The sequence below is a fragment of the Equus quagga genome, chromosome 1, assembly GCF_021613505.1.
Source record: "Equus quagga isolate Etosha38 chromosome 1, UCLA_HA_Equagga_1.0, whole genome shotgun sequence".
Lineage (NCBI taxonomy): Eukaryota > Metazoa > Chordata > Mammalia > Perissodactyla > Equidae > Equus > Equus quagga.
The window spans coordinates 11,823,071-11,850,998 of record NC_060267.1 but is presented as its reverse complement, the minus strand read 5'-3'; the positions used below and the strand labels follow the sequence as shown (position 1 = coordinate 11,850,998).

Here is a 27,928-nt window from a genome sequence, read left to right as displayed (position 1 = left end):
TAATTTTACATGTTTAATTCAACACCAAATACATTCCTCATCTGGAGAGTATTGCATCCCAACCCTACCTCAACTGCAGGAATTGGGCTCAATCTGGTGTCTAGGGGGTGATCACAGGAAAGAAAATGAGGATGGGAGCATCTGGTGCCTTTTAAAAATGGTGCAACACCCCCATGCATCATGCCATGAAGCTCCTCATCTGATACTGTGACCCAACTCCATCAGAAAGCCAAAAAGAACAGACCAGTAAGAGGGGTTCAAAGTGCCTTCTATATTTCACTCACTCCTCTCATTTGCTAAGGCATGCGAATAAACCAAAGAAATGGTTCCTAGAAGAAGAGGAGTAAGTCACCAGAGAGCTACTGAGGCATACTGCTAAAACTGGGAGAAGCAAGAAGCGACTGTAGAGGAGTCCAACACTGTTGCCTGAACTTCCTGGACCCCAAATCCATGGGGAGGCCCAGGACTCTGCGGCTTCTGTCCAGTTAAGAGGATTTTCTGGGTCCTGTGTGAAACCTCCCTACTCTGATTTAAACTCATAACCTAAAAACATGTCTGTCTCTACCCCCAGGCTTCCGGCTCTTCAGTCATTCTCATCTTCATCCTCAATCTGAAACCGTTTCTTCTTTTGGATTCTTGGAGCTCCCAACTCTGGTGCTATGGGAATGACGGGGGGAGAAGAGAGAGAATATCTAAATATGTTAAGCGGGAAGGACGGTGGGAGCCTTTATCTTCAGGATCAACAAGAAGAGTGCTAGAGGTTAGAAGAAATGGCAGGTCTCATCAGGCTCCCTACCTTTGCTCCTGCTCTCCTCTTCTTCCTGTTCCTCATCGCTGTCCAGCAGCTGTCGCTTCTTGCGTGCCACTTTCAGCTGCTCTTTCTCACCAGGAGTCTCTTCCTCTGAAATGACCATAAGAGGCATAAATTAGGGAAACGGGCCCTCATATTCCCAAAACACTCTATCAGCCCTCTAGATCAACATGGCTGGCACACAGTAAATACTCAATAGATAACCACTCCTGCCATTACCCTCTGGGGACACCAGGCCTGCTTTCTTTTTTCGGGCTAACAGGAGGGCCCTCAGGGCTTGTGCTCGATGTTCCTTGTGGTGCTCCTCCTCAGCCCCTTGCTCTCCAGGGACTTCAGGTTCTATCCCTGGCTGCAGCTTTTCCTCTTCCTCTGGTTGACTCAAAGAAGCTGCCATCCTCCGGAGCTGGGTGGGACTCAGCTTGGCGGGAATTCGCCAGAAGGTTTCCTACAGGGGCAAAGAAGTTGAAAATGAGAGTAATGGGAAAGGGCTAGCCTCACGTTCACCAGAGTTTGATATTATTTATTGAATAAATATGAATGAGTTGGTGAATATCCACAAGGGTTGTGAAATCTACTTACTGCTTACTCATCCAACATATATTCCTAATGGCTAGCACAGTGCCTGCTACAGTAAGAGGTTCCTTGTAAATACAGTTGCTAATTAAATAAACTAATGGATCCTGGGGATCTAAAGGTGAATCAGATATGATCTCTGCTCTCAAAGAACTCATAGTCCAGTGGGAGAACCACTGTGCTGTAACGCCAGAGGACTGGGGCAATATCAAGGGAATGAACAAGTCCCAGTTGCCAACGTAGTTACTTTTGCTTAGGGGATGAAAGAGTGGTAGGGACTGCTTCTCTGAGGAGGTGACAACTGAACTGACTCCTGAAGACTGGGTGGAGGTTCATCAGGAAGATGGGTGATGTGTGTGCATGGAGCCTTCCAGTAGAGGGACTGGCATGGCCAACTGTTTGGAGGTGTGAAAAGGTCTACTGTGCGGAGGATGGAGAGCAGTACCAGATGCCTACAGTGTAAGGGCGGTGTGTGCTGGTGTGGCCATGAGGCTGCAAAGGTTGGCCAGGGGCCAGGCATGCCACTCGGAGGCTGTGGACTCTGTCCTACAAACAGTGGGGAACCACCAAGTGCCCTGGACAGGGGAGTGATGTAATCAACACTGTTTTAGAAAGGACACTCAGGGGGCAGTGTGGAAGATGGATGTAGGGGAAGGGGAGACGGGAGAGAGGAGGACCAGCAGGACGTCTGCCGCAGGAGTGTTGGTCAGAGGTGACAGGAAATGAGGACAGAGAGGGCAACTGCAATGAGGAGGAGGAGACGTGTTTTGAAACAGCACCAACATGCCCCAGCTGACACTGTAACTGGTGTTTTTATTTACCTGCCCAGAGGCAGGAGGCCGGACGCCTAGCTTGCGCAATAGCTGCTGAAACTGCTCATTTTCCATTGCTTCTTCATTTTCTTCTGTCAGCGGCACCAATGGAACTGCCTGGGAGCAGCCTAGGACAGGTTTAATAGCCATATGGTGAAGAAAGAGCTGGTCCTTATCCCACAACCAGGTCTCCAGCAGCCTCCAGTGCCCCAGTCCTCCGGAAACTATCATTTTTCCACTCACCATCCTCTTTCCGATCATCTGCTACTCGAATCAGGCAGTTCTGGAGCCACAGGAGCGGAGTGGAAAAGCCTAAGGGAAGGAGGGAAACTTATGATTGTCCCACGTGCCCAACTCTTCCACCTGAGACATCTCCGCCAGCCCACACGCTCACCTTCCTGATGCAGGCTTTGCCCAAGGTTTGCAGTTGAAAGGACGGAGCTTCCCTGGGCTTGTTCTGTTTCTGAGCCCTCCTCTCTCTCTTCATCCTCTTCACTCTCTTCCTCTGGCAGGTTTTCCTCTTCTTCCAGATCTTCCTGGCAAAAATCCTTTAGGGACTTCTCTCCATCAGGCTAAAATTCATTGGGGTGGGAAATAAAAGAGTAGGCAACATGAGGAACTGAGTGGAGTCCTCCGGCTCCTGACCGCCCCACTGGGGGGACCTCATCAGAACAGCCTGAAGCAGGAAGAACGCTGGGTGGCCTACTTCTAAGGAGGACTTCCAGAGGAGGGGCCCATACTGGCAGAGCCAGGATAAGATTATTACCAAGCTCGAGGGTGCCAACTTCTTCCGGCGCTTCTTGTATAGCTCCCGCCGTTCGGCCACCAGCCCCAGAGCCAGCAGTTTATCCACTATTCGGGCCCGTGAGCGTTTGGCTGTGATATTCTTCATGATATGACCCAGGACATCTATAGAGAAGCAAAGTGTGAATACCCATGAGCAGTGGGGGAAAGGCATTCGTAAAGGAAATCAGAGGTCTTTGGAAAGAGGCCAGCTCAATTCACTCAAAAATGACACCACAAATATGGTCAGTGGACAGAAGGGATGGGATATGCCTTCCTTGGGAGCAGGAGGTGGGGGGAAAAGAAATGGACAGCTTGGCTCTCATCTCAGATTCCCTGAGCCTCCACCTCACTTACCATCTGAGTCCTGGAACTCCTCAAAGAGCCGCCGCAGCTCCAGCTCCTGATCTTCTGTCCACAGTACGATATGGGTTCCTTTCCTGTTTAGGGAGGTGTCAGTGGAAGAGGGGGCCCAGGGAGTGAACAGAGGGTCCTCCGTCTCGGCTCCCTCCAGAGCATGTGCCTCTCTACCTTTGGAAGTCCTTGACACTGTCAGCCAGTCCCAGCCGTACCAGATGGTGGATGATCTGCTTGCGTGTCCGAGGGGCAGTATTCAGGTGTGCCAAGATGGCATCCACCACATCCTGACCTGAGGTGGAGGAGCGGCGAGGCAGTAAAGAGAGGTCCCAGAGCTCAGGCTGCCCTCCTCATCAACTCTGTTGATCTCAAGGCCTCATACCTTCCACATCCTTATGGGCGAGGTACAGTTCCTGAAGCTGGGCCTCCTCTTCTGGGCTCCACACAGGGGGTCTGCGACTAGAAGATCTAAATGCGGAAAGGGAAAGAGGAGCATGTAGGTTGTTGGCCCAAAAAGAGGAGACCAAAGGCCCTCTCCGGTCAGTTCTAAAAGGAACGAGGATGATGTAGGTACCTCAAAGGAACCGGCTAGGAGAGGCCTAAGGTGTGCTTCCTTCCCCCACTCTCCTTCTACTTAAGAACCCAAAAGTCAGACTAAGAGGTTTTCTAGGTTGGGCCTATGGAACCTGACACTGCAGAGTCTGAGAGTATTACAGAAAAAAGAGAGAAGTATGAAAGGAGAGGAGCTGAGACACTAAGGGAAAGAGGACAAATTTCTATGAATCCATATGGTTTCCCAGCACATTTTGGGACAGGGCACATACAGACTCTCCCTTGGGGGCCCACCCCACTCCCAACTGACCCCCCCGTGAAGGCTGGTGAAAGAGAAAGAAACTAGGGCAGACAGGAGACAGGCTCTAGTCCCAGGTCCTCTTGGGTGACCTTAGGTAAAGCATTTTTTTTTTTTTTTTTTTTTTTTATTAATGTTATGATGGATTACAAGCTTGTGAAATTTCAGTTGTACATTTTTGTTAGTCATGTTGTGGGTACACCACTTCCCCCTCCGTACCCTCCCCCCACCCCCCCTTTTCCCTGGTAACCTAGGTAAAGCATTTTACCTTTGGGGCTTGTTTTCTCACCCGTGGAAGGGAAAGAAAGGTTAGACTAACTGATCTGCAAGCTCTTGCAGCTTTGACACTCTGTGACTGTCACTCACCCCTATGGCCCGCCCTTCCCCATCATCAAGCTCACCCGCCATCCAGGGAGCCATAGCCCTCAGTCATCTCTCGAACCACAGCTGTGTTCTTCCAGAACAGCAGCTCTACAAAGGCTTTTTGGTTGACTGCAGCCAATGCAAAGAACTTGCCCAGGATGTATTTGGCAAAAGTCACTAGTTCCTGTGGGAGAGGGAGGCTGCTGTGAGGCCGCTGGCCTAAATGTATTCATAAACCTGGCCCCCTACGTATTTCCTCACACCTGTTCCCAGCTGTGCCCTCCTCGCTCAGTCGCTCTTCCATCCTTCCCCATGCAGTCCCCCAATTTGCCTGTCCCCTTCCTCACCGTTCTCTCATCTCTCAGCCCTGACATCACTCAGTGCCCTTCATCTCCTGAAGACTATCCTTTTACCCCAGGACTCCCCCACACCTCAGGACCCCAGTCCTTGGTGTCTCCTCACTTTGTAGGCCCCAGAGGCAGGGTCACTAAGCAGACGATTGAAGAGGCAGAAGAGTGAGAGCTGGAAGAGCAGGGCTTCCATTTTGAGGTCATGGGCCAGCCGGTGCAGCATCTTGACAACGCAGTGGTTGGTGTGGGCGCTGTTCTGCTGGTAGTTCCGCAGCAGCAGCACATAGGCTCGGATGACGGTTGAGCTTGCAAAGCTGCCCCCAACAGAGAGGGAGGGAGAGGATGTCAGCACAAGAAAGTCACTGCTCATCCTCACAGCCCCACAACGTACACTCTGGGACCAACTCAGTCCTCACGGCCCGCACCGTTTCAGGTAGTCCAGGAAATTAAATTCTTTCTCTGACACCTGGACCATTTCCAACTCTTCCTCTTCCTCCTCTTCTTCTTCCTCTTCTTCCTCTGCCCCGCATTCCTCTGGCCCCTGCTGCCCTATAGAAAGAGTGAGGGTTACTCGGTGTCTGGGAGGCTGGTAGCAGAGAAGAGCTGGAAGGACAGAGATGCAAAGGAGATGGAGACTCACGGGGAAGTGGGGCACAGAGGATTTGTCTCAGCAGCTGGATCTCTTCCTCTGGGGAAATGTCCTGAGAGCCAAATACATCTCCTTCTGGCCACACCTCCCTGGAGCACAGAGAGAAAAAGGCTTTAACCAGAGAAAATGTGAGTTATAATTTGAAGTGGGAAAAGGAATTTAGACATTTCATTTGTCAACTGAAAAGTGAATGCAAACTGTTACCTCAGAGATGAAACAAAGACTCTAGGAAAATGTTCCCTCATAAGCCACATTGCAATGAAAATCATACAAGAACAAAATGGAAAAATCTAAATAGACATTTGGTTGAATAAATGTACATAGTTATACATGGTGTTTTAAATCCATTAACTAGTAAAGAAATACATCTGATGAGAAATGATGCTGACAATATATCGAGAAGTGAAATAACACTATAAGTCAGTATGTGCAATATTTCGTTTTTGTAAAAGGGTGTATATGACATGTCTATATATAACACAGAGGGGAAAAAAATCTGGACGATAACTCATCAAAAAGTTAATAATGGCTGTCTTTGACTCATAGAATTATCCTTATTTTTCTCTCCAATTAATTGTGCTTTTTGATATTTCTCAAAAATAAAACAAAAACAAACAACAAAACACCAATACACCAATCAAAACTCCCCAGAACTCAGTACACAGTACAGAGCCCCGGCACTCCTGGTGGGACTTCTCTCTCTTGAAGATCAAGAACCCTGAATCACAGTGAAAGCTCCTCCAGCCCCCAAAGGCCTAGAAGCTGGATCCAAGAGGATGGGTGGGCAGGGTTCTTACCGGGCAGACCTAAGGAGTGTCAGGGCCTGTGGGGCTTGGCCACCCAGGAGACAGTCTTGGATCCGCACCATGGCTTCTGCCCGCTGCTCTTCCACTGGCACCTCTGAGGCCGCATCAAAGGGAACCATGGAGTCCAAACTGAGCTCAGGATCCTAGAGAGGGATTAAGGCTATGGGAACAGAGAGGAGGGAAACCCAGACAGCCTACCCAGAGCACTACCCTCGAGAAAGATAGGGTTTCTGCAACTACCTACCTGGGCACAGCATTGTAGCTGCTCAGCCAGGGAAGGCCACACAGCCTCCAGTTCCTCTGGGCTAGAGGGGACATTACCAGAAGCAACGGGCTGGTCTAGGACCTTCTTTTTCTTCTTTCTCTTCTTTCGTTTATTCTATAGAGAAAGAACTGTTAGGATAGCAGGAGAGCTAAGGAGGCCTTTCTCCTACCAATGTCTTCTCTATTAATTAATTAATTAGATGTCTGAGTTAATTAAACAGTCACAGAGTGACCACGATGTGCTACTCCCAAGCAATGAGGAAACAACAGTGAACAGCATATTTCCTTGCCATTGAGGAGCTTGTTGTCTAGTGGGGGAGACAGGTAAGTAGACAGGTAAATTACAGCAGGGCTAAGATCTAGAATATAGCTAAGCATAAAATGCCATGGCAAAACATAGGAACAGCACTTAACTCATTTCTTGGGGTCAGAGATTTCCCCAAAGCAGTGATATCTTAAGCAGAAGTCTATAGAATGAACACATTTGCTACAAGGTGAAGAAATTCTACAGGAAAATGCAAAGCACTATGTAAATGTAACCTATAATTTTCCTCCTGAAAAGCAGGAGAATGAGAATTAACACCCCAACCTTGCTCCCCCAGGTCACAGCTGGGAACCAGCCTTTGGTATGGGCAATTGTCTGGATGCCCTCAGCTTCATGCTCTATTCAAGGAACTTTTAATTAAACACACTGAAGGTTAGGGGCATGAGCTTCGGAGTCAACCAGATCTGGATTTAAGTATTGACACTAGCCACTTACTAGGAAGACCTTGGACACGTTGGTAACCACTCTGTGCGTCTGCCCAAGTACTGCTGTGAGGATTACATGAAAACCTTAGCACAGCGCCTGATACATAGTAAATACTCAATAAATGATAGCACCTTTTATTTCTGATAATAGAGCCCTGAGTGTAAAAATATCTTTTAGCAAAGTCTCATTGGTACTACTGCCCCTTCCAAGTCTAGTTCTGACCCAATTTAAGCTGTATCAAATAGGATTATAGGAAAATTTTAAAAAAGCAGAGTCCCTGGGTCTTCAGGATACAAATTCCTTGAGATTTTCTTCTTGTCCTAGACTTTTAATTTATTATTTCATTTCAGGCTCATAGTACAATCCCACCTTTAGGGATCTGGAGACTGACGTACAGCTTGAGCTAGTCTAACGTAACTAATACAGGACAAGATCCCAGACTGTCTGACTTTTAATCTAAGGCTCTTTCCATCTCACTACAATGCTTCTAAAGTACCAGGAAATATCACAGCATAATTGCTCAACTCTAAAGTTATGAATCCCCAGAGTTTATGTGCTTAGCACATAGGTGTGCAATAAATGTTTCCTGAATAACGTAAGGTATTTATGGCAGATCTCGCATTAACCTAATGGGAGAAGGAAACAACAGAAGACTCATACTGGCAACACTGACAAACATCGTGCCCTCTAGTTCAGAGAAGTTCTAACAGATCAGCTTAACCTGCAGACACTGTGAGGCGAGAGTCCCCTAAACTTCCCCCTGCCCTCACAACTCTTTCCACACCCTGGGGCACCCAGTACCTGCACTACCAGGTTCCCACGGTTCCGAGAGAACCGCTCCAACATCTTGAGGAAGAGATGGGTGGTCTCCACCAGGTCACGGAGGAAAGAACGGGGCTGCCACCTCTCATCAAACTTTCGGAAGAGCGCCAGGAACAGTTCTCGGTACTCCATCACATAGAATATGTTGTCTGGGAATGAGGAGTAGAAAGGAATGGAAGGACTGGTCTGGAAGGTTTGGGAAAAGGAGAGATGGATGCAGTAGGGACTGGGAAGAGGGAGACTCTGGTCAAGGGATGGGGAAAGCCAGGATCAGAGAGCAGGCCAGGGCTCACTCTTGATGATGCGGCTACTCTCCCTCACAGCCTCATCTGGGGACATGTCCATCTCATTCACTGTGGCCAGCAGCTCCTGATAGGCCTTCAGGGCCAGGTGCATCCTGAGAGATGAGGGAAAGGGGTAAAATGGAGGACAACTTAGGAGACTGGCTCATAGAAACAGTACCACCCCTACCCACCCCAAAACAGTGCCATCAAAAACAGAATGACCCAGGGAGTCCTTGCTCCCTAGCCTGACCACTGTAACCCTGAAACAGAAAAGAAAATACCACCCAGAATGCAGGCCTTCAGATTCCCCGCCTGGCCAAGATGCCCACTTTGACCCCAATTCTCATCCCACTCACCGGCGTGCCCAGGAGGCGGCTTCCTTGCGGTCAGTCAGCATCATCTCATAGTAGTTGGTGAGGTTCTGTTCAATGAAGTGGAAGGTACGGACACTGAGGGTCTCAGAAACCAGGCCTGGCCGGAAGGAGGCCGCTCGGTTGAAAGCCATGAAGAAAGCCAAGGCCCACATGTAGTAGGTCTCATCGTGCTGCTGAGCCTTCTCCCGAAGCAGGTGATCCTAATGTCCAGGAAAAAAAGACCATGACCCCAGGGCTTCCAACCTTCTCCTGTCCTGTGATGATGGGGTAGACCCTGGACACTCTATAACAACATTCTAGGACCCATAATTTCCAACCTTCTCTTGTTCTCCCCACGTCTCTTCACATTTCTTTCCCCTTCCTCTAGGGCAATTTGGCTAGAGCCTTTTTTAATTGTGCGAATAACCCACTCCCTCCTGACATCTTCACCATCTCTCAGGGGTGGCCTACACACCTCCAACCTACTAGTCCACACTCCAGGCTCAGCCTCCCATAGGCTCCTCCCAGGATGCCCTCTCACCCACTGCTCTCCCCATCACCTCTCTCTTCCCTCCTTCCTAGGCTCTCACCTTCACCGAGCCCATGAGCCGGTTATAACAGTTCTCCAGGAACTCAGAGCAGAAGTCTCTGAGAAAGAGTCTCACGTTGAGGGCGGAGCGGCGCTGAATGGACAGCTCCCGGGCAGCCTGGCGACGTTTAGGCACCCTTCGGGGCTGCTTTCCCAAATCTGAACTGTAGTTTTGGAGCTGGGGGTGTGGGTTGGAGGATTAGAATTACTCCCAACCACCACCCTCCCCGTGCAGCTCTTTCCGCACCCCTGGTGCTACACTGTTCTCAGAAGAAACTCTTAGAAGGTTCTCTCCCTCTGGAACTGAGTGAAGATATAGTGAAGACAACGCCAGAGTCTATTTCTCCTACCGTCTCCAACTTTCTAAGTCCCAAAACAGACGCTTTACCCCCAGAGATGCTTACCCTTCTCCGGCCCCCAACTCTACAATGTTCCCACCCCGATGGGAGCACACTCACATTGTGGAGACCTTTGTGAAAGATGAGGTCCCTCTCCCCAATGGATTTCAACCCCTGGACAATGTAGGAGCCCCCAAATCGAGAATGCCTGCAGCAAAAAAAAAGGTCCAGGGTGATTCCTCAATTCTCTGGAAGCTTTATCCCTGTTCTCTTTCATCAGCACGCAAGAGTGTGTTGTAACTGCAAAATGCTCTCCGGTCACCACTGTCTTAGAATTTGCCCCAAGCCCTCAGAATTCCAGTGCTGGAATGGGAACACGGGTAGAGCAGCACCCTGCCACTCACCTATTGCCTCGCTGAAGGGCTCGAGTCTTCTTTTCTGCCATCTCTCGCTGGCGCAACGCCTCCAGTTCTGCCACATCTGTGTTCCGCTCCTGAGCCAGGCGTCCCTGTCCTATTCCTGCCAGCTGCTCAGGGTTCTAGATTCGGAACAAAGAGGGAAGAGTCAGAAGGACAGTCATTCCTTATTCTGAGTTCATTCTGTTTTTGTTTTTTTGGGGGTGAGGAAGATTGGCCCTGAGCTAACATCTGTTGCCAATCTTCCTCTTTTTTCTTTTTTCCCCAAAGCCCCAGTACATAGTTGTATATCTTAGTTGTAGGTCATTCTAGTTCTTCTATGTGGGACGCCGCCACAGCATGGCCCAACGAGCAGTGTGTAGGTCTGTGCCCAGGATCCAAATTGGCGAACCCCGAGCCGCCAAAGCAGAGCACGCGAATCCAATCACTCCACCACAGGGCAGGCCCCCTGAGTTCACTCTTACTGAGGACGGAAAGAGTGAACGAAATAGGACTGTTGATGGGACCCCACACTCAAGACATGGCTACTTTACCTGTTACCCACCTCTCCCCACATAAGTCAGCCACTATTACAAGAGCAATTCTGGCCCCATAGCAGAAAACTACATGGATGAGGGGATCAGGGCAACAGGTCAGGGTCTCACCTGGTCACGAAACATAAGGGAGACAATCTCTAGCACATGCAGGCTCCACTGCTGCTCAGCAGACGAGCTGGCCAGGAAGAGGAGCAGATCATCCAGGCCACTGAGGTGAATGGCCCAGAGAAGCTGGTCATGGACACTGGCGTCATCATCAATCCTCTGAGCAGTGTGAGGTGAGGGGAGAAGAGGAGGTCAGTCAGCTCCACTGCCCTGCCTTGAGGTTCTCCAACTCATTCCTTGACCAAGGTTCCTCCCCCTAGACTTGTAAGAGGACAGAAAAGCAGAAAAGGGCAGCTCAGCCTAACCAAGCAAAGGAACTCAGACAACTCAAGACCCTCTCACCTTCTCCTGATCAAGGTCAGCTGGGACATGGAGAATATTTCTGATAAGCAGCAGGATCCGCTCAATCAGCAAGTTGTCCTCCTCCTGCCGTTCTTCCCAGCCCTAGTCAGAAGAAGGAGAGTTAGAGGAAGAGACTCTCTGTGGAAGGCAGGCAGCACCTCCTCTGGCTGGAGGACAGAGGCACAGACAAGGGTCAGGATTAAAAAGAAAGGAAAGAAAGAGTTCCAGCAGTCCTGAGGCAGCCAGAGACAATGGACCGGACTACGTATCCACTAGGACTGGGACCATATCTAAAAACTCAGTGTGTCCCAACAACGCCCAGCCCAGGGCTCTGCCCAGAGGAGGAGGAAGGCACTAAGGGTCCCGTGGGATCCTGTGAGGTGGGGACTCACTCACCAGCTGCAGCAGCTTATACAAGGTTTCACTGAGGACTCCAAAAGCCTTCTCACTGGCAAAGGCCTACAAAGTAGGGGAATGGACCTGAAGTAGCATCCACCCTCTCCTTCCCTACTACCTCCAAATTCTGCCCCAGGGACTCTGAAGGAAAACTCACCTCTTTGTAGGCCTGCAAGTAAGAAAGCACCTGCAGAAAATGGTGCCGAAAGCTAGGCTCCTTGGGCACACTGCCAAAACAGAGCAAGGCTGGTTGTGTCAAGTTCACCATCAGCCTGGGAGACAGTAAAGGAGGGAGAAGTTGTTACGTTTCCTCACCAGGCACAAACACCAAAATCTTCAGCTCAAACAATGGCTGGCACAGGGTAAAGGTTAAAAGGCTGGGGAATTGACCTGATCACAGCATCAAAGAGAGGCTGGTCCTGGCGATGCTGGATAAGGATGGGAAGAAGGTCACTCTGCAGGATCTGTGCTGCCCCCAGCTGCTGCCGCACATCTCGCGTCTCATCCTCATGCCTCAAGTAGCGGATCAAATCCTTCACACTCTCTTCAGGGACAGAGTAAACACTTACAGAGAACCCTGGAAGATGCTCCAACCAGGCCCACATGCTTGTCATACCCATGGCTTGAGAAATTCAACAGACCTCCTCAACTCAAGCGAGTTTTTAACCTGTTTCCTCAAAAAGGTACTCACCTAAGCAATCTGGTTCCTTGTGGTAAGTGTCTCCTTCCAAGTACCCAAGGGCACTACATGTGGCTAGAAGTTCACAGTTCATCATGTACAAGTCCATACATCAGTGGGCCAGCCAATAGAGGGAGAAGCTAGGTGGAGACAGAAATGGCGCAGCCTGCAGACAGGGAAAGATAACATGTGTAGGGTCCTCTTCAGCAAAGGGAGAGGGGAACAGGACTGGGCCCTAATGCTCAGAGTATTCTGAACAACACCCTCGAATGCCTCACTTTTGTCACAATCAAAAGTTCTGTTCCCAGGCCCAGCGAAAGATTTAAGGTTTCTACCTGATCAAAACCAAAGAGGCTTCAAGCCTAAGAATTAAGAACCTGCCCCATCTCTAACTTGGGTCTGAAGCTGCAGAAACAGTCTGTTTCAGAGTCAAGATAACCTAGTAGGAAGCAAGGTTGGTTAGAGAAAGGCATCAACCCTGAGACTTTCGCACTCAGAGAGTTCTGCAGCCTTTTGGAGGCAGCAGAGAATGAGCTCCCCTCTCCTTAAAACTGCCAGACCCAGGCCCCGCCTCACACACTGTCACAGCTCTTATGTGCCACAGGAATTAAGAAAACCCAGCTCTGAGCATCAGTGGTTCCACCTAGGATCTGACAAAGCCTAGGGCCCTGAGGCTTCCGAGGCTCTAGGGATGCGGAGAGAAAGTTCCTTCTCTCTCCTCCCCAAAGTTACTCTTAAATTTGGGTAATCTTAGTAGAAGCCAGCATCTAACAGAATGGGTGAGAAAAAGCAGTAAACAGGACCTAGTCACACTCCTGTCACTCTCCCCGGAGGAACCATCTTCCTTATTCTGAAGCATGCTCCTTTTTATTAAGATCCCTGAACCGTCATCAGATAAGCAAGTAGGCACAGATCCAGAATCCTGGATGTCTCAGAACCTGACACTAATAACACAGACACACACAAACACATTACATTCATTACCCTGCTCCTGTGGAAAATCGGGAATATCCATCAATCTCGTCCCCTTAGCACATTCAGCCACACTGCTCTCAGCCCTTGGCAGCTTCCTCTAAAAAGACCTTTCCCTGTTCCACCCCTACCTCTAGCCCCCGACTCCACCCCTGTTCCCCGACAAGAAATGGGCAGTGTCCAAAGAACTACGCTTTAATGCCTGATGTTATCTTCCTGCATTTATGTAACTGGTCTACTTCTCGAGGCTGCCTATCCCTCTACCCTCGCCCAGTGCTAATCCGCTGTCTGACCAACAGGAGTGTGCCGGCAAAACACTGATTGAATGACCAAGAAGACTTCCCCTTGCTGCCCTCTCTCAGGGTACCTGCAGACCCCGAGCCCTGGGCTCCCGAGAGGTAGGTGCTGTGTGTGAGATCTCTGACTGTCCTCAAGGATACATCCAGCTTTTTCACACATACATAGACACACAGGCGCGCACACGCGCACACACACACACACACACACACACACACACACACACACACAGATTTAAGCGCTTCCCTGTCGGCTCTCTCCAAGTGGCAGCCTAGGAAGCTGACAAAAACAGACAGCAGAGCTGTCTATAAAGATGCGGAGTCAGCATGTCCTCCTCAAAACCAGACACAGCATGACATTCTGGCACTAAAAGGTGTGAAATGATCTTCTTCTAACAGCAGTGACAAAGCCACATCTGGAAGGCTCCCATACAGATATATATAGTCCTCCCAGCTGCCCTTTCCCATATCTTGCCTCCTCCATCGTGGACCAATTCTGACTAAAGATTCAATATTTGTAAAACTGGCCCCAGCAGAGTACTCAAACCTCTGCTTTCAACATATCGCTTTACTTGAAAGGAAAAAATAACAGGTGGTAACAGCTACCTGCTACCTGGTTACCAAAGGAAGATGGGGAGGGGCAAGGAGACGGGCAAGGAGCCGTCCTTGCAGACTTGAGAAGGGAGATTATGTAAGAGACCTAGGACTTCAGGTTCTAATCTCCTGCAATTTTGACCAAACCTGAGAGCAACAGGCAAAGGAGGGGAAGAAGTGGGTCAGATGATTTACTTTGTAAAGCTCCCAGGCCAGGGGTCATGAGGCAAACTGGCAGTCTTGGGCCTATTCATTAGAACAGGAATAAAAGAGTTTCTGCTCTCTCTGGTGGAAACACACCATTTAAAAAAATCAGCCAGGGACAGAAAACTTACAGTTCATCTCTTTTCTTTCAGTTAACTAGAAGCTACTCACCTAGTCTGTCTGGCCTCACCTTCCTCTCCTAGACCACTGATAATCTGATTACTTGTTTTACATCGACATCATACATACCCATCCAACCCACCACTTCTTCTTAGATCCATGGCTTGGCTGCCTCCTTTGGCTATCTAGTCTCACCACCCAGGAAGATTAGAGTCCCAAGACATAGAGCCCCCTCACGCTCTCCAAACCTCTGCTCAGTTTATTCCCTCCTTCTGGAAGGTCCACCCTCCCTTAACTCCAAAAGTTTTAAGCCTATCTGACTTTCAAGATCCAGCTCAAGTGCCACTCCTCCATGAAGCTTTCCCAAACAGCCCACAGCAGGACAGGATCTGACTGAACGTATCACTCCATATGTACTTCCTCTTCCTGAACTGAACCACTTTTTTACAGTATAATTATCCAGAATACATCTTTTCTCTTCTACTAAATGTTGTCTTATGCATTTCTGAATGCACTGAATTTCCTTCATATGGGAGAGATTCAGTAAAAACTGTTAAATGCAACTTGGTGCAACAGAAAGAACAGTACAATGGTCTGAGGGTGGGGTCAGAGTCCTGGCTTCATTGTCTACCCGTCTGTCCTTCACAAAGTCAGACCTGGCTTCCTCATCTGAAAGATAAGGGAAAGGATACTGTGGCAGCCATACAGGAGCCCGCTCTATACAGAAACTGATATATAATAATATACACCTGAAATTACACAGTGTTATAAACCAAGATGACCTCAATAAAATAATTGAAAAAAAAAGAGAGAAAGAGAGTGCCATTCAGCTGCAAAGAATACAGTTAGCTGACAGTACCTCCAGGATCCACCTCAGCCCTGCTCTTCTCGGGCAGCTCCCCAGCGAATGACTAAGCACAGGGGCCTAGGGCCTAGCCATTTCTGTCCAACAAGGTCTCCTCTACCAGGCAGTCCTTGCATCAGAATTTCCCACTGGGTTGGCTGAGACTCTCAGACCTGCCTTGTGGTCTGAGGCTCTCCTTGCCCCCAGTCCTGCTGCCCCCTTAATCTACCACAGGCACACTACTCAATAAACGTCTTGTACCCCTAACTCCATCTCAGTGTCCGCTTCTTGGCAGACCTGAACAGACAGATAGCTACGCCACCTCCCTTATACGGTTATTGTATTGTGAGAATCCAATTAAGTTACATGAAAGCACATTGTAAACAGTGATGGATAATAAAAATTGAAGTAAAAGTCAGTGGTTCCCATGCTTTATAATTTCATGTACCAGTATATGTCCCCCCAAACTAGGGAAACCATCTTATCTTGACTGGTAAAGATACAAAAAATAGGGATATTAAAAATAAAACACTTTTCTAAAACCCCACTAACATCTATTAACACTGTTATTTCATAAAAGAAACAGTTTAACACTAAAAAAAGGTATATATGATAGAATCTCAGCTATGTCCTTTCCTTTAAGGTGCGTAAACAAGTCTTTATGGAAAACTGCATACACTGTCCTTATTTTTCTCATTTCACTTCAGACGGATAAAAATATCATTATTTTAAATAGTATTGTTCCTCTGACTGGCACTTAGGAATCATTCACTTATCTACTATTCATATAATAAAAGTCATAAACCAACCCAACAGAAGGAAGGTCCCATGAGGTCAAGGTTTCACTGTATTCTGTTTTTTCCGCATTCCTCACTGCCTAGAATAGGGCTTGGCATACAGTGTGCATGTAGTACATATTTGCTGAATGAATTAATTTTGAAACAACAGATTATCCCAGGTCACACCCTTTGAACCAATGAGCCCCTTTTGAGGACTCCAACCCAAAAAAATAATAGAAAAAAGAAAGGAAATCATTTGTATAAACATAAAATTAACACTCTTCTTAGTGCGCTCTGGTTTATAAAAGGCTTTCACAGCATTATTATACTCTGAGTCTCACAATGGTCCAAAGCGACAGGTACTGTACAATCATCTTCATTTTACAGATGAAGAAACAGAGGCTCAGAGAGAATAGACACCCCAATAAGATGTTTATAGACGAGTTATCTTTAATGGTAAAGGCTTGGAGATGACCCAGATATCCCAAACCTGGGGAACAGCTAGGAAAACTTTGTAATATTAATAAACAATATATCGTACAAAAACTAACTATGCAAACAAAAATTCAAAGCCTATATTTAAAAAGGGCACAGAAAGTAGAAAGTCCACAATAACAACCACATAAAAATATGAATGCTCTGAAGCAGATGAGGGACCTCGGAAATTAACAGTAAAGATACATCTTGTGTTTAAAAATAAAGGTATTTTTAATTCTTTTGGTGAAATGGTATGTTTCAATAAAAACAGCAAAGGTAGCCACTGCTATACTCCCAGGGTTTCCCTCCTATCTGCTTTCTCAGCCCAAAGGTCTCCTTGCTGACGCTCCTTTGGAAATAATGGGGGGCAGGTGGGCCGCCAGACTGCGAGCGACTGTCGTTCCCCACTTCTATCCACAGAGACGCGGAAACCTTGTCTCTCCTCTCAAAGCTTAGTCTCCTTTGGTCCCCTTCCCTACCCCTTCATCTTTGTGATTTTCATCTCCCACAGGAAATGAGTTTTGAAACACCCCAAACTCTCGTATTTCTGTGAAAATCAAAGGTTTATCCTGCTGCACACACAGAAGTGGGGTCTCACTATGGTTATTTCCACCAACGAGGGGAAAGGAGAAACCACATGTGCTATTTCCAGACAATGGGACAGAACAGATATACACAAGCCTATAATTTCTCTTTGTTCCAGTCAGAGCACTTTATTCCACTTCCTGAGTTTTCTACTTTGAAAGTAATTCTCCCCATGTTGCCTCTTTCACCCACAACAGAGGCCAAATAGGAAAACCAACCATTCTGGCTTGCCAAAGAAGCAACAGAAAAGAAAGAAATTCTTTTTTTTTCCACATTGATAAACTCCTGCATAGGTTTTCTGGGGAGTTTTGTTTGTTTTGTTTTTAAATATAGACTGGTGGAATGTAGTGGTTTCCAAACTTCTGGATTTCATGGATAGGTCTTTAATTTTTTTTTTAATTTAGAGAGACTAACATAAGGTTGCCAACTTCAAATTTTGTAACTTAAAACAAAAAGCCACACAACCTCATATATTGCTGTGGGAATGTAAAATGGTGCAGCTGGTGTGGAAAATAGTTGGGCAGTTCCTCAAAATGTTAAACAGAGAGTTACCACATGACCCACCAATTCCACTCTTAGGTATATATCTGAGAGAAATGAAATGTACATCCACACAAAATCTTGCACACAAATATTCACAACAGCATTATTTATAATAACCAAAACGTGGAAAAACCCCAATGTCCATCAACCGAAGAATGGATAAACAAAAACTGTTATATCTATACAAGAGAACATTGTTTTACAATAAAAAGGAATGGAGTACCGAAACATGCTACAACATGGATGATCCTTGAAAACATTACTTTCCGTGAAAGAAGCCAGAGACAAAAAGTCACATGTTGTATCATGCCATTTATATGAAACATTTATATGAGACAAAGCAAATCTGGACATTTAGAAGGGACGTTAGGGGGCCGGCCCAGTGGCATAGTGGTTAAGTTTGCCCACTCCGCTTCAGTGGCCAGGGGTTCTCTAGGACTGCTGGTCAAGCCACACTGTGGTGGCATCCCACATAAAATAGAGGAAGATTGGCAAAGATGTTAGCTCAGGGCCAATCTTTCTCAGAAAAAAAAAAGGGATGTTAGTTACTTTTTCCACTCAACTAAGTACCAAGCAGTTGAGATGAGGCAATATTCATCTGAAATTAATAATGTAGGCCTCAAAATGCAAGAACCAAAGGAAAACAAAGGATAAAATATTAAATATACTTGCAATTCAAAATAGAAAATTACCTCACTTCTTCAAAACAAAATAAAGCCAAACAAAAAACTCCGCCCCAAACCAACTCTGCTCCAAGAACCAACTTTGAGAATCACCAGAATGAAAAGAATGACATTTGGCATTTGAATTCCAGTTCTGTCCAGTACTAACTTGGTGATCTTGAGTACGTGGCTTAACTTAGACCTCAGTGTCTCTATCAGTGTCTATACTGAGAAGAAATAAATGGAGAGGTTTAAATGAGGTCAAGGAAATCAGTGCTACTCAGAGTGTGGTCTGTGGACAATTGCTGGTCCACAAACTGTGACCAGTCTGCGTGAAGACAAGTACAGAAGCAGAGTATTTAGAACATCTGGCAGCGATTTGATAGAGTTGCTGTTTGTTGAATCTTATAGTAAAAAAGCCCATATTCTATATGTTTTTTTTCCCCCACATTATTTTTCCAGTAATAGCTCTAGTATTTTACAAAAGTACTGTATATGTCAATTGTATCTCAATAAAGCTGGAGGGGAAAAAGAAAGAAAAGTACTGATCTGCAACAGCTTGGGGAATAAAACTCTACCTGGTCCTTCACCAATTCAGTTTGAGAAGCACTGATATCAAGCACTTTACTGAGCATAAAGTAAGAACTCTCAAAATCCTAGTTTCCTCCCCATCTCCTGGACTCTACAGTGGGTCACTAAATGCTTATGAAGAGCCTCCCAGGCAAAGGTAGTGGTGCGAGGTGCAGTGGCCGTGCTAAAGAAACTGAGGAATGTGGCTGCAGAAATAAAACCCACTAATATAGAGAAGAAACTGTAAAAGTCAAAACAAGCTCTAATTAAGTGATATTGAAAAAAATTCTGAAAAACTAGGGCTCTTTTCAGGTTAAAGTGGCCAAGGAGGTTTTGTCAGAGGAAGTGTGATTAGAACTGGGCCTCTGAAGGCCACACAGGCTTCAGGCAGCTGCGAGGAGACAAGGAGACGGGGCTTTTAGGCAGAGAAATGCCAGAGCAAGAGCTAAGAGGGAGTCACTATTAACAGATGGGTCTATCTGGAAAGCAATGGAAAGGGGCCCTTTATGGGAAAACCCTGTCTTTGTCTACCAATTCAAGGCTTTAGAACATAAACCAGGGAGTCACTGAAGATTTCTGGTCTGAAAAACAAAATGATCAAACTAACTGGGGTTGCACAAGCAGCATCACATATCCTATTATTGTATCTCTACATATCACTCCCTGTGAGGTCTGAGTCTTTTTTTCCTTTCACTGCACTCACCCTGCAAAAGATCCCAACCTCAGATCAACGCAACCATCTGCTTCTAGACTCTTGGATTCAAATCTAGCCTCAGATTTGCTGGAGAAAACCAAACAACTCAGCGTAATGACAGACAACAAATGTGTAGTCTGCAACCTGAGCAGGGCCCTCAGCCCGGCCCAGCAAATCTTTTCGATGTTCCTGGTCCACTGCCATTTCCGTTTCCCAAGGAACAGCTGCTTCTAACTTCCGCTGATATCCTCAAGCCCCCTTACTCCACTGCTTCCCACGCCTCTCAGCTGGCGTCTCTGCCCCTCCCTCTGAGGAACAACCGAGGTCATCAGACATGAACTCGCTCAGCTCCCTGCACCCAAGCCTAAAACATACATATTTCAAAGGCCCACTCTGACTTCTTGGCTTCTAATCTAAGCCCTTCTTTTGTGACTGACTGATCACTTACATCTCTCAGTTGGGTACTCCCCATTTCTCATTTGTTTCCAATTTTCTCTTTATACTGGCTCCATTCCTATATGTTGTTAGTTGCTCAAAGCTCTTCCATCTTAGGGGGTGGGAAAGCCCAACATAAAACAAACCTTTCCTTGACTCCATATTGGCTGCTCTTCTCCTCCTTAAGTGCTGATGTGCCATAAGCCTGCGTCTTTAGTCCTCTTCCTGTCGCACTCCACACAGCCTCCTTGGGCAAACTCATGTACTCGCATGTCTTTAACTACCATCTCTGAGCCATTAACCAGCAAATCTGTATCGCTCACCCGTTTGAGCTCTCATGGTGCCGATCCCACATGTTACACTAACGAACAGCATTCTCCATCTGCATCTCAAAGATACCTCACACTCAACATGTCCAAAACAGAACTTCTTCCCAGGTTTGTCTCCACTTCCGTTTTGGACCTCTCAGGGACTGACACTGTCTACTCAGTTATTCTTATAAGAAACCTAAATACTCTGAGACACTGACTCAGACGAATTCTTCTTTCTTAAACTCTCCTATCTGGCCCCTGCCCACCCCCATTGCTTCTGCCTTAGTTCAGGTCCTGAGTATCTCTTGCTTAGATGACTCGACTGCTTCCTAACCTCTATCCCTGCCTCCAGTTTTGTTCTCTTAAATCTATCCACAATACGGTTACCAGATTTGGCCATATAACCACCCTGCTTAAAATCCTTCAGTGGATACACAAGAAACTTCATAGTGATTGTCTTTGGGGAGAACATGGGGGCCTAAGGTAGGAGAAATATTTATCTTTCACTTCAGTACTATTGAATTGTTTACTATTAGCATGCACTACTATACAAAACTAAAGTTTCAGTGGCCCCCCAGTGCCTACAATACAAAGGCCCTCATGATTGGCCTGCTGGTTACCTTTTAAGTTTCTCTCTCAAGACACTCCTCTGTCTGGAATGCCCTTCTCTCATCCTGCTAGAGCCTGTCCCCTAATCTTTTAAGACTATTCAAATGACACTTCCTCCTGATTTCTCTATATAGAAGCAACCTTTGTGTCTCTCTCTCCTTTGTGTCTACTTTGTGCCATAAACAGACTTCCATCATGGCATTTACAGCTCGTGTTGTATATAATATTTAAACAGATTGTTGACAATGTCTGTCTCCCTCCATTAGCCTCAGATTCCCTGAGGCAGGAATTGTTTCTTATTCACCTTTGAATTTTCAGAGTCTACTGACTGAATCAGAATTTACAGGGGGTGGGGCTTACATAAGAGTGTTTTGAAAATGCTCCACAGGTGGTTCTAACTCAATCCCCTGATGACAACTGCACTGAAATATAAACTCCTTGAGACTGGGAATCATCGTGACCAGAACAATGTAGGTGCTCAATAAACGCTTTCTAAACTGAAGGTGGACAAGTCTCAAAGTTGACGGAGGAGAGGTTGGGACTGGAGATTTGGAGGCATCAGGACATAAGATGGTGTGTGAAGTTGTGGAAGGACTTAAGCTTCCTCAAGAAGGTTGGGAGTTAGAGGAATTAGGAAGCCAGGGCAGTCTTCTTTGTCACCCTGTTACTGCAGAGGATTCATTCACACGTGTTTTTCCTTCCAGACTAGGAGTTCCTTTGGAGCAGAAACTCTGTTGTATTCATCTCTGTCCACCTGGCACTGAGCACAGTGCACAGTACATGTTAGGAGCTCATTGACCTTTTACCGAGTTGTCTGAGCGCCACTGATAACACAGGGAGGTAAACACTTCAAGGACATAAAGAAGAAAGCGACTACTTTGGCCTGGAAGGGCTGGAAACAGAGATTTTCAGAGGGACAATTGAGGTTGGTCCTGAAAGAGAAGTTCATTTGGCAAAGAACTGGCCAGAACTTCAAGCAGAGGGAACCGCAGGAGCGTAGGTGCCCAGGCACGAAAGAGCACAATGCACATCTGGGGCCGGGAGTCAAGTGCTTGAGACAGGACACATGAGGGACCTTTAGAAACTGAGGCTGAGAGGGTCAGGGCCAGACTGTGAACGGCCACGGACGCCCACCTAAGGCTTTAAGCGTGACTGCGGGTGGCCAAAGAGGAGTTTTAAATTGAATCTGAAACGCCCAGATTGACTATTTCTAAAGGTAACTAGTGGCAGCACGCAGGGCCGAGTAAAGAATTGAGAGCCTCAAGGGAAGGAGAGTGATTAATGGCTAATGGTCCAGCTAATACACCCAAGCAGAGGCTGTATCCTCCTTATACCCGAGAGAAAGGAAGAGGATGAGAATGAGAAATCCATTCTGTAAAAACCCAAGATTTAAGTCAAGCAAGCTGCGAATTCCGACTCCCGCTGACCACGAAAGGGCACACCTGTTTTTTCAGGTCTCAACTGGATGGGGAGTTGCCAGGTGGAAATGCCCGGAAACTTTCCGTTCTACATTAGGGGTTCCGAACCCCTTCCCGTCACAGCGCCACCCCGCGCGAGGACCAGGCCGCGCACACTGCCGCCGGGAGGAGGGAGCACCCCGCGGGAGTGAGGAACCCTGGCACCCACCCCAGACGCAGGGTCGGCCACTGCGCGTGCGCATCTAAAGCGCGCGCCCCGCCCCCTGCCTTCAAACCGGGTGGCGGGAAAGGGGACTCAGTGCCTCCCAAGAACGCCCCTGCAGCTTCGAAGGGACGTTGCCCGATTAGAGCCCTGTCGCCCACACTCACTCACCGGCTCCCCGCCGGCCCTCAGGATCCCCGCGGAGCCACCGGCCTCAGGCGCGGGGCCGCAGCCTTTCCCGCCACCCGGCTCAGCCGGCCCAGTCCCGGCCTGCGTGGGGAGCGGGGCGGGGAGAGCCGGGCTGGTCCATGTGACCCCGAGGAGCAGGGGGGTTAGTGATGAAGTAAGGAAAAGGGAAGCGAGTACAAGTACTGTTTTATCTGAGTTGATTCCCTACATTCAGTCAAAAATCACAGCGCTATGAGTTTTCTGCTGACTTAAGAAAATAGGAATCAAAGTCCGATTAAAGTGAATTTACAAACATTCTTCCCCTTCTCTTAGTCAAGTGGATTGTTCCAAAGTCTTACATGATTAGTTAGAAAAATTAGGCTTTATTTGGGAGGAAGTGGAGAGTTGAACTACGGGGAAGGATGGTCTTTTGCGGGGCGAGAGTGACTGTCATCTAGGGGCACAGACTGAAAGCTTGCGAAGTGTGCAGGAGGCTCCTAAAAGGAAGAGATCGACAATAAATATTCATTGGTCAGTTGAGAGTCTCCTCTGGCCTCTGCCGAGATGAGTATTTTGCCAACAACAGAAGAGAGGGTTCAAACGAATAATTATTTCCTGAATTATTAAGCATTTCAATAGAAGGAATCAATTTCTCGAAAATGAGGAGAGTTAGAAGAGATTTGCTGAAGATGAAAGGACAGATGAGAGAAAAGTGAAAAGACACAAAAAAAGGAAAATTAAGAAGACTATAAAAGTAGTGATAAAGGCAGACAGATGCCATTTGAAGAGTTTTTTATCAGCTCTAAGTAAATTAAAACTCTGAGGGTCAAAGCCTCTCCCTCTTACGCCCCCACCCACCTTTGCATTTGCTCCAGGCATCTGATTTCCTGTTTCCGCCTCAGGGAGCTCTCCTGGGGCTTAAGTACCATCTGCCTGGAGGCCCCGCTGGCAGATATCAGGCAGAACAGTTAAGCTACTTAATTTTTCTAGGTTCACCCAGCCCTGTTTAGGTTGGGAGCTCGCTGGCCCAGGGCCTCCAAAGAGATCCATCGTGCCAGAATGAAAACAAAACCCAGCTAGTGGATGTTGACGGGTTTATGTGGCTTTACGGGACAGTTCAAAATCCAGCGTTCACTTTTCTCAGAGCTACTTCCGCACCCAAGTTCCTGGGGCAAGCATCCCTGAGATAAGTAGGCTATGTTCTCCCATTAACTTCCCCCCAGTTTTTGGTAAACTGCAGCCTGATCTGGGGTTAATACCTTCATTTCCTCTCTCCCTGCCCCCAGCCCCTCTCCCAACCCTTGGAATGCCTTGTCTCCTCCACTTCTTTCCATCTGCCTCCTGTGAGGAGTACTCCCTGCTTCCCTGCTCCCTCAGAAACCTGGAGCCACACACATGACCAGCAGCAGGGTAAAGGCTAGAAGCTTAAGATCTTGGTTCCCTATGCTCAGCACCCTGGATTGGGAGAGGAAGGTATAGGATGACACCTCTTTTCCTTCCCTGTCTCTCCTGCCATGCCCCAGAACTCAGACACAGCCACATTCACTCACATTCATACACACAATCATGCACACACAGGGGCAAAGAGAGGTGGGATGGGGAGGAAGGGAAGTTTGCACCAACCAGCTCATGAATGCAACTTGAAAGATTTCACACAGCAAAAGGCAAAAAACACACACACATAAATTAAAAAATAAAGAAGTACATGCCCCTCCCCACAGTATCCTTCTCCATCCAGGGGCTGGCTCAGCCCTTCCACGTAAACCCAGAAGCTTCCTACTCCCTCTATCCCACTGGAGCTTCTACAGGGCCTGGGTCTTCAGTTCAACAGGTTCCCCTGTGCTCTCTGGTTGTCCATTGGAGTCATTGGGCTTGGTCCCCTTGAGAACAGACAGTCTCTCAGAAACACTCTTGAGCCGGGGGAAGAGGAGAAAGTCATAAAGCAGACTGCCCAGGCCTGCTCCAATGATTGGGCCCACCCAGTACACCTGCAGGAAAAGAAAAGGAATAATCAGGTTTGGGGAGGGGACGAAGAGCAAGGCTGCTCTTTTTCCAACCCCATCAGTGGAAAACAGACATCCTGCGCTTGGCACATACAGTGGAGCCCTATTTAAGCAGAAATCAGTGTTTGTTTGCTTTTAAACTCTAGACTGCTCCACTGCCTACACCTCAAAACTCACCATTTCTTTTCTGACTCGTCAAATTATACCTTTATCCCACACCTTCTTAGCACATGTATATTTTATTTGTTGTTATCAGTTTGCACACGTTTATATATTGCTTTGAAAAACAATTTTATTTAATTGTGGTAAAATACACATAACATAAAATTCACCATCTTAACCATTTCTAGGTGTACAGTTCAGCAGTGGTAAGTATATTCATGTTGTTGTGCAACAAATCTCAAGAACTTCTTCATCTTGCAAAACTGAAACTCTATAGCCATTAAACAACAACTCCCCATTTCCAGCCCCTGTCGACTACCATTTTGCTTTGTTTCAACGAATTTGACTACTCTAGATATGTCATATAAGTAGAATCACACAGTATTTGTCTTTTTGTGACTGGCTTATTTCACTAAGCATGTTGTTCATCCACGTTGTAGCATGTGTTAGGATTTGCTTCTTTTTTAAGGCTGAATACTATTCCACTGTATGCATATACTACATTTTGTTTAGCCATTCATCTGTGAGGGACACTTGGGCTGCTTCTGCCTTTTGGTTGTTGTGCATAAGGCTGCCATGAAAATGGGTGTACAGCTTTGAAAACTTTTTTTGAATTATTTTCATATGTTTGGCTGGCATATGGCCAAACAACACAAACATAGCCAATTTGTATTGAGGACTTATTCCGTACCGGATTCTGTGCTAAATATTTCACACATATAACTTTCATACTTATTTCTCATAACACTCCCATTTTATAGTAAGGAAACTGAGGCACAGAAAGATTGAGTTATTTGCAGTAATCACACACAAGGCTAGTAAAGTGCTAGAACGGGGATGAGTCCAGGCCCATTTGTGCTCATGCACATCCTCATCTCTTGACAGCAGAAGTTTTTGTCTTCCTGTTTGGTTGTCTGTCCTCATAGTGCTAGTTTTGGAATCTAGTGGATACTTAATAAAAATCCCTGACTAACCGGCAAAGGAACGATATGAGCAAGAGCCTCTCTTTCTAGCAAAATCAAGAATCCTGTTCAGAGTCACAGGCATGCCAAACTCTGTGACAGCCCCCTTAGCTGAATGCTGGTAGAGTAGTCAACACATCCAAATGGAAAGCAGTAACCAAACCTGGAACCTGCAGTCTATACCCATCCAGGAGGGCTTTGGGATCTTGCTCTTCTCCCCTCACTTACCCAGTGGTTGGTGAAGTTTCTGGTGAGAATGGCAGGAGCAAAGGAGCGGGCAGGGTTCATGCCTGCACCAGTATAATACATCTGCAAGAGACACAGTTGTACCTGAGACACCCCCACTCACCCCAGCTCCTCTCCCCACAACCCACATTCCCCTGAAGGCTGGCACCTTGCCTCCAGTCAGCAGCAAGTAGGGAAGGACAACCTGCATGGGGTCCCACAATGGAGTGAAGGCACTGATGCCCCATCTGGGAACAGACTATGGATCCATCAGCAAACCCCAATCTACCCATAATGCATGCAATGCCATCTTGGGGTCCAGAAGGACTAATACAGCAGTCACAGGAGAGAGGAATAGAGCAGGGTTGATTCCTCTGTGCGGACTGATACAGAGTGAGGTGGACAATATTCATGTTTGAGAGTGAAGCGGACAATATTCATGTTTGAGAGTGAAGCCGGCAGAAGAACCCTTAAAAGAAGGGAAAGGCATGGGGGCCCCGGAGTCCTTAAAGGAGAAGTTGCTCCCCTTTCCTGCTTACCCCAAAGAGGTGCCCCAGGGTGAGGGAGAAGCCAACCGCCAGGGCCACGGAGCCCAGGCGGCCATTCCGCCTCTCGTCGTATGTGGCAAAGACGCAGAGCACGAACTGGAGTGTCAGGAAGATCTCCACTACAGTGGCCTGGCCCACACTCACCCCAGGGTGCAACTGGGCAAAGGAAGAAGAAGGGAGCAGCTCATTAGGGCTGCCACAGTGTTAGCTCCTCAAGGCTTCCCAGGCAGGATCCCCCTTATGGCACCAGTTCCCTGGAGAGGAAGGATAATACAACCCCCTTCATAGTAATTGTATTTTTTCTTAATTTCTCCTTAATTCCTTCATGGTGGAAAAATTGCACCCACTTCCACAGATGAGGAAACCAAGGGCCCGTAAAGTGAAATAAATTTCCTCAAGAAACTTCAGGGAGTTGGAAAGAAAGCTGGGACCTGAACTCAGGTTCCTTGAGTCTCAGTCCAGGGCTGTATGCCTTCCTTACCCCTCCACACCACCTGTCGATCCGCCCCACCCTGAAACACACACACACTTACACACACAAAATGTCCCAGACCCCTGGGGAACTGATCCACCCGCACGAGGCGGGGAGTCAGGGCACCAGGTTCCCCCAGCCCCACTCAGCCGCCCATTACCGTGTTAAGTGCTAGGTTTCCTCGGACGGCAGGCGGGGTAACACTATATAGCACGGCAGCCCCAGCCACTGCTCCCAGGAGTTGGGCTGTCATATAGCAAACGGCACGGAGCAGGGACATCTGGGAGCCCACAAGGAAGGCAAAAGTGACTGCAGGATTGATGTGGGCTCCACTGATGTGGCCCACGGCCTGCACCAGCGTAGACAGGGCCAAGCCAAAGGCCAGAGCCACCTGCAGGACATGCAGGGGTCCAGGGGCCCAACGCAGTGAGGACCCCAGCCCGAAGAAGACATAGAAGAGGGTGGCAAAGAACTCAGCAAATATGGCCCTCCAGAAGGAGGCGGACCGCAGCTCCCACATGGCAGGGGGACGGCCACGATGCCTGGGTCCCTGATACCCCCCAGCCTGGTTTGGGTGGACAGTCCCCTTTATAGAGGACTCTTAATCCCTGGGAGGGGCAGCCTGAGGTGGCTGGCCCGGCCTCTTAACCCCTTCACAGCTGCAGAGGGCTGGGCCCACTTTCATGCATCTGATTAGGCTGCTGGGTTTTCCCCTCCCTCCTCAACTGGGCAATGAGCAGAGCCATGGGTGTCACAGTGGGGAAGGGTCAGGGCTGGAGAGGCTCTGAGAGGAAGGGACCAAGGACAGGGCGACTGGAAGAGTCTGCCTTTCTCTTCATGCCAA

General features: G+C 47.6%; 2 protein-coding genes across 2 annotated transcripts; both read right to left on the bottom strand.

Annotated features, from left to right (window-relative positions):
• On the bottom strand, positions 1 to 22,810 carry TIMELESS (timeless circadian regulator). The gene is made up of 29 exons (XM_046647880.1): positions 22,716 to 22,810; positions 12,242 to 12,395; positions 11,941 to 12,094; positions 11,708 to 11,822; positions 11,551 to 11,613; positions 11,155 to 11,256; positions 10,816 to 10,971; positions 10,160 to 10,293; positions 9,876 to 9,963; positions 9,419 to 9,595; positions 8,832 to 9,049; positions 8,485 to 8,588; positions 8,171 to 8,340; positions 6,599 to 6,733; positions 6,346 to 6,497; positions 5,540 to 5,637; positions 5,325 to 5,448; positions 5,012 to 5,213; positions 4,588 to 4,733; positions 3,719 to 3,804; positions 3,511 to 3,628; positions 3,337 to 3,419; positions 2,963 to 3,105; positions 2,591 to 2,768; positions 2,440 to 2,508; positions 2,206 to 2,324; positions 1,031 to 1,256; positions 797 to 901; positions 1 to 657 (listed from the first exon to the last, which is right to left on the bottom strand). The coding sequence occupies exons 2-29, from the start codon at positions 12,336 to 12,338 to the stop codon at positions 584 to 586; spliced, it is 3,636 nt and encodes a 1,211-aa protein (XP_046503836.1). The 5' UTR covers positions 12,339 to 12,395; positions 22,716 to 22,810; the 3' UTR covers positions 1 to 583.
• A 1,704-nt stretch (positions 22,811 to 24,514) lies between these two features.
• Positions 24,515 to 27,604, bottom strand: MIP (major intrinsic protein of lens fiber). The gene is made up of 4 exons (XM_046645920.1): positions 27,245 to 27,604; positions 26,604 to 26,768; positions 26,068 to 26,148; positions 24,515 to 24,700 (listed from the first exon to the last, which is right to left on the bottom strand). The coding sequence occupies exons 1-4, from the start codon at positions 27,602 to 27,604 to the stop codon at positions 24,515 to 24,517; spliced, it is 792 nt and encodes a 263-aa protein (XP_046501876.1).
• Between the last annotated feature and the right edge of the window lie 324 nt (positions 27,605 to 27,928).